Source organism: Balaenoptera musculus, chromosome 9 (assembly GCF_009873245.2).
Source record: "Balaenoptera musculus isolate JJ_BM4_2016_0621 chromosome 9, mBalMus1.pri.v3, whole genome shotgun sequence".
NCBI classification, from domain to species: Eukaryota; Metazoa; Chordata; class Mammalia; order Artiodactyla; family Balaenopteridae; genus Balaenoptera; species Balaenoptera musculus.
In genome coordinates, this window is record NC_045793.1 from 58,475,784 (window position 1) to 58,482,210 (window position 6,427).

General features: G+C 38.5%; 1 protein-coding gene across 1 annotated transcript; it reads right to left on the bottom strand.

Moving 5' to 3' along the window:
• Positions 1-604: 604 nt before the first annotated feature.
• TFPI2 (tissue factor pathway inhibitor 2) lies at positions 605-5,660 on the bottom strand. The gene is made up of 5 exons (XM_036864389.1): positions 5,252-5,660; positions 4,802-4,984; positions 3,398-3,577; positions 2,021-2,191; positions 605-1,691 (listed from the first exon to the last, which is right to left on the bottom strand). Exons 1-5 carry the CDS (start codon positions 5,535-5,537, stop codon positions 1,609-1,611), a joined length of 903 nt encoding a protein of 300 aa, XP_036720284.1. The 5' UTR covers positions 5,538-5,660; the 3' UTR covers positions 605-1,608.
• Between the last annotated feature and the right edge of the window lie 767 nt (positions 5,661-6,427).

Below are 6,427 nucleotides of genomic sequence, written 5' to 3' on the forward strand. Positions count from 1 at the left end.
CATTTTTATAGAATATATAATATAGTATTCTATGTATGATAGTTTCAAAATAACAATATTACTAATCAGGCTAAAAAATGCATTTTTAGATATCTTCAGAATTTATTTGACTCAGATTATATCCTCCAAAAGATACAGAGTCAAAATACTAGTTTTGAAAGTCACTGAAAATAATTATATACCCTTTTTGTAGTTATGCCACTATTTGATATTCATTTAGGTTCAATTGTTTTGTTTCCTATTTTAGAAGGAATGCTTTTTATTCTTTTTGATTTAATTTTGTTTTTTAATTACACAAAATATTTACATGGTCCAGGATCAAAATTATAGTAAGGTACATTCACATAAATTTCACTTCCATACCTGTCCAATCCTTTGTCTCCTACCTCATCTTATAGGTAACCATTTTTAATATCTTTGTATCTTCTGTGATTTGCGTGTGTGTGTGTGTGTGTGTGTGTATTTATTCATATTGTTCTAGACCTTGTTTTTCTTTAATGTATCCTGAGGATCAGATGATATCCACATATAGATAATTTGCTGATTTTTCATCCATAATTTCTACAACCAACCCCCTATTGATGAGTATCTGGTTTGTTTCCAGTTTTCAGTTATTCCAAATAATATATCAACTACAGCATATAGCATTTTGGGGGTTTTTTTTTGTCACAATACCTTTGGGATAGATTTTTAAAGGAGGGATTGCTCAAGAAAAGGACAAATGTACTTATAATTTGGACATATCAGGGGCATACTTTTAAACATTTATCTTGCCAAGAAAATGTAGGAATTTTTAAAAATCTTGTTACAGAGAAAGAAAAAAACTGTTTAAAATGGGATGATCATATTTATCAGGAATATTTTATTAGTGGAATTTAAATTATTAAATTTTTGCATTGTCTCTGGTATAGTATAAATAAGCACCTTGAACAGTACAAAAATTTTAACAACTTAGGCTGAGTGGGGATGGATGGATAGATGAAGAGAGAGAGAGACAGAGAATCCCCCCACCCCGACCCGAGGGCAACATTTCTGGTTGTAATTACTTTACTAGCTTTTTAATTCAGTCAAAAAAGTTACTTTATTTTATTTTCTTTTAAATGACACCGTAGAAATAGAAGTAAGTTAGCAGTCTCTACATAATAGCATTTGTAACATTTTTTGAAGTGTCGGTAAGTCTGCAAGTTTGTCTCCTTGGGCCCAAAAGATAATCTAACTTTTAAATGCAAAATTAAATATATTTGCTGGTCCTTTTTATAATCCTGTGTGTTAAAAGAATATGATTATATTGTCTTATATTTTTCAGTTACTATCATCTTCTGAAATCAGGGAGAGCAACCCCAAGAACTGGGTGAGTCATATTTGCTTTTATATCTTATGCACAGCAAGAATTTAACCTCATAAAAAAATAGTTGAACATTAAATTTAAAGTAATAGATTCACATTTGAATAGCAGCTAGTTATGTATAAAAAATACACAAATTTAAAAATGTAACATATAAGAACTGGTGAATAAATCACTAATGATTCGCTTACTTGTGTTACCATATTATCCTTCAGATATAACCATAAAGGCATTCACAAGATGACATATGGAAAAAAAAAGGGTTAAAATTGCTTCTTCTTAATTTTCAGTCTTCTACTTGCAAAGAGAAGCCTTGGCATCTTCTTGTTCTTTTTCTTTTTCAAGGCTAAGGTCAACAAAATAAAAATAAACATCATATTCCCCAGTCTGTAGGCTCGCTATAAATCACCACTTCCGACATGCTTACAAACTCACCTCATCTTAATTTTAATGATTATAAAGTCAGTTTTACTCACTATCCACTTAGTCAATAACACTCTACCTAGCCAGTATAAGCATTTTGACAAAACTGACCAGTACTAAAGTGCTATCTATGTAGAAGTAGTCTAGAAATGGCAATATGCTATTAGTAAAATGGATACATCAAAATATAATTTTGCTTATGAGTTATTTATAAAGTTAGTTTAAAAATTGAATAAGAAAAAAATCCACTACCTTTTACACAAATGCGTTTGCAGTCCTTCACGTTAACAAAGTTATTGTGATTCCCTCCACAGCCAGTATAGGTGAAGGCCTCACAGGCTTTGTGTCTTGGATTAAAATAATAGCGAGTTGCATTAGCAGAGCATAGTCCCTCATCTTTTGGACTATAGCAAAATGATGGACCTTAATGAAAAAGAAAATAAAATTAAAAGTGCAATAATACCAGATTTACTAAACTGTGCTGATTACTGAAGTAACTGAAGAAAATCTAATCCCATAGAAGCTTCGTTCTGAATCCAGAATATCATACTACGCCATTTAAAAAGTGTGCCTTGAATTTCAAAACAGCTTACATGCCATATTTTGTTAATTCTAAATTTTTATAAAGTGGACAGAATATCAAGCTATATCCTTGTATCGTTTGAATGTGTAAAGAAATTAAACCCAAAAAACAGATATGGCCAGGTAAAAATGGGCTACATTTCACGGGGAAATATGTGACATGCTTTGGTAAACTCTCGTGTGTTGGTAGTTTTATTTTAAATGTTTTTATCAGCTCTCCTTCCATTATTAATCAAGAATACATGTATCTAATTCCCAGGTAGCCACTGGAACACTTACATTTACATAAACAATTTAAAAGAACGCCAGCAACAACCATCTCCTCATTAATTCAAGATTTTGCATATTCAACACTGTATAGCTACAGAGCTTTATCAAAGTCTCTGCCAAAGCAAGTTTCCCTTGTTTGTTGAACTTATTTATCTCTGTGTACTTGTATCTCCTGTGCCTACGGAAAATGCCTATACAAACATTACATACTACCCAAGTAACCCATGATTTTAGGGATTGCGTGGGGGGGAATGTAGGTAAGAAGTGGGGAAGAGAGAAAAGAGGGATAGAGATAAATTTGTGCTACAATTTGTAACTACTAAAGAACACAGAAATCTAACCAAAAACTTTAGAAATTTTCAGGTTTCACCATCTGAAGTCTTTCTATCGCGCTATCTCATATATACAACTGATTTCATACAAACCTGAGGTCATGTCATTCATTAGTGAAGATTGTAATTTTTTACATGTAAATTAAGTAGATGAGAAATAGTTCTAAAGAAACAATGCAGAAGAGGAAGCAAAACTTGAATCATAGCTTTGTCACTTTCCAGCCCTGAGAACCTGGCAAGTTGTTAACTTCTAGCTCGCACACTAATATGTAGAACAGGGGATAATAATACTCCCTCACAGGGCAATAGTGTGAAGATTGATATCATATTATATGTGAAATCACCAGAATGCAAAGCATGTTCATTCCACATCAAATTATTAACTTTTTCACCTTAAAGCCTTAATAAAGAAATGAAATAGAAACACCGTAAAAAGAATATTTACCTTTCTTTGGCGCACAGAAGCCCATACAAGTAGCTTCATCCGGGAACCGGTTCTCACTGCTGTGACACCTGCCAGATATGAATTTTTCACATGCCATGGAACTTAGATTGAAGACATACACTTCTCTGAGCTCCCCACACTGCCTCTTACTGACTTCCAACCGGCAAATCTTGGGAACTTCTAGGACAAGGAGAGCATAAAACAATGTTAGTACAAAATTAACCTTCTTAGTATTACTTTCAAAACTATACTGTATTTTCAGAAACAACTGGTGATGGCCGGGGATGGAGTGGGGGAAGGCATCATATTTAGTGCTGGGCTAGTAAACCCCCAAAAGACTGCCCACTAGTCCAGTTACAGTGAGACCTTGTATCCCTGGGTCCAGAATCCACAGATTCAACCAACCCCAGACAGAAAATATTCAGGAAAAAAAATTCCATAAAGTTCAAAAAACAAAAGCAAAACTTAAATTTGTCCTATGGTGGCAACTATATGCCTAGCATTTATGTTGTATTAGGCATTGTAAGTAACCTAGAGATGATTTAAAGTATAAGGGAGGATGTGCATAGGTTATATACAAATACTGTGGATTTTGGTATTGGGGGGTGGGGTCCTGGAACCAATCCCCACAGACACTGAGAGGCAACTGTATTCGGTATTTTTTTTTTTTTAACAGTGTCTCCAGACCTGACTTGGCTATGATAAATTTTTCAACTTCAGTGGAAAGACTGTTCTCTCAGAGTATTCTGATTGTTTCTACATACGAAGTTAATCAAACTTATTCATAGGAATACACATTTTTCCCTGGCTCAATTCCTTGAATAGCAGAGTCCCATGTTCTGTTACAGGCCTTAACAGAGATAATAAACATAATTAAAATAAAATCGAAAACAGCATCGTGAATCTCCACTATATCTCTATACTAATCTAAGACCTGATGGGGTATCGGGGACAAAAGTAAGGTTATAATTAGCTAAATCACACTCTAATAACAAAATCCACTAAAAGTATTTCAGATTGATAGTGGACACGAGAAAATGCTATTCTCAAGGAGGCATAAAAACCATAGGTTTAGAACTATGATAAATACAGACAAGCCCTTATGTTGCACCTAATACGGTATACTCTTGCAGTGTTACGTCTTACTGGTGAAATCTTTTCCTGAGTCTGCACACACAGTGTATTATGATAAATGCCAGTTAGGAGAGAGGAGATGTCTTAGGCGTTGTAAACTTTGTGATCACTTGTGGTAAACTGAAAAGCATTAAAAGCCTTACTTAATATTTGAGAAAATTCAGGCTAAAACACTGTATTAGATGGAGTCTGGAAAATAAGCTAAGTTACTACTGGCCCTTCAGTGCAAGGAGCAGCGCAAGAGTTCTGAGTGTGCGTGCGAGCACTTACTCGGTATCCTCCAGCAAGCTTCATCGCAGGCCTCCCAAGTTTCGAAATTGTTGGCATTGCCCTCGCAGCCCCCATACATGAACTCGCGGCAGCTCTGGGTATACCTGTCATAGTAGTAACTGGGGATCCGAGCCCGGCAGGGCCCTTCGTCCGGGGGCAGGAGGCAGATCTCCGCGTTATTTCCTACAGGAGGGGCAGAAGGAGAGCCAGAGAGAGAGAGAGAAGGAGGTCAGCCACATCTCCGCGGAGGGAGAGGCTTCCCGGGGAGTTCTGTTCCGGCAGCTTCCCAGCACAGCAGAAGGGCATCTGCAGAGAAAGAAAGTGCAAACTTGGGCGCAAGTGCCCCGTTGCATGGTGCACGGCAGGGATCGGGGAAAGCGGGGCACAGAGAGCGAGTGCAGGGGTCCGCCTGGCCGGGGCGATAGGGGGGTCCCCTGGGCAGGGAGATACCTGGCGGCGCTTGAGGAGCATCTCCCAGCGCAGTCCCCACCAGGAGCAGCGGCAGGACCACCAGCCGGAGGGGGCGAGCAGAGTACATGGTGTCCGGATTCAAGCTGCCCGTGGGGTGAGGCGTCCCCAGAATGTGCCAGCGGGAGGAAGGTGCACAGCGTCCAACCTCGAGGCAGTCTGAGTTCCAGCGTGGTGGGTGCCGCTGCTTTATGTAGGGTGAGCGTCCTTCTGACCCGGGACAGGGCGGAGCGCGCCTTTGCGGAGCCTGGAGGGGAGACTGATTCATGCCCTGAGAGCTCTGACCCTGCCGCCCCCTGGGCGCTGGAAAGTGTGTGCGGGGATGGGGGCGGGGTGGGGGGGAGAAGAGGAATTCCCCACCAAGTTGAACCTGCCTCCCAAACTTTCTCCAGTGGCCGAGCAGGGATGACCAGATGGGGCATTGTGTCAGAGATGGGAAGTCCACAGGCTAGAGGGAAATGACCTGGGTGTGATTGCACAAGGTTCCAACTTGCAGCATCACGCTGAAGCTTGAATCCACACTTTGAAAGCACAAAGTCCACGTCTTTGAAGGGCAGAAAGTGTGAAATTCACAGGGCCAAGGGGAGCTGGGCTCATTGCATTAGACCCTTTAATAGAAATTTAAGTATATGTATTTCTTTACATTTATATATAGATATACACACATATTCATATTTCAATCGAGCTCTAATTTACATTTCATAAAAGACTCATAATATTACAGTTGGATCAATTTTGACAACTATATATACCCTTGTAATCACCACTCCAATCAAGAATTAAACATTTCCATCACCCCAGAACATTCTCATACCCTTTCCCAGTCAATCCTTCCATCCCCAGGCCAGGGGCAACCATTCTGAGCATCACAGATTGGTTTCACCTGTTGTAAATCTCATGCAAATGGAATCGTAAGATATGTACTGTTTTGTACTTCTACTCCAGTACTGTTTTTAAGACACACATGCTATTGTAGAGTTTGTTCCTTCTAAGTGTTGAGCAGTCTTCCAATGTATGAGTATACAACAAAGGTCCTATTATTGGACATTTGTGTTATTTCTAGTTTGGGGCAACTATGAATAAAGCTGCTTTGTGTGTGCAAACAACTTTCATTACTCTCGAGTAAAATATTTTAAAATATTAGAAACTGCTAAACAG

Bases quoted from the DNA above. Each gene is read 5' to 3' on its own strand.
- TFPI2 (XM_036864389.1), bottom strand. From the start codon at position 5,537: ATGAATCAGTCTCCCCTCCAGGCTCCGCAAAGGCGCGCTCCGCCCTGT. The intron at 2,192-3,397 runs GTAAATATTCTT...TTTTTCATTAAG, and splicing joins CTTCTGTGCGCCAAAGAAAG to GTCCATCATTTTGCTATAGT. The intron at 1,692-2,020 runs GTAGTGGATTTT...TGTTGACCTTAG, and splicing joins CAAACGCATTTGTGTAAAAG to CCTTGAAAAAGAAAAAGAAC.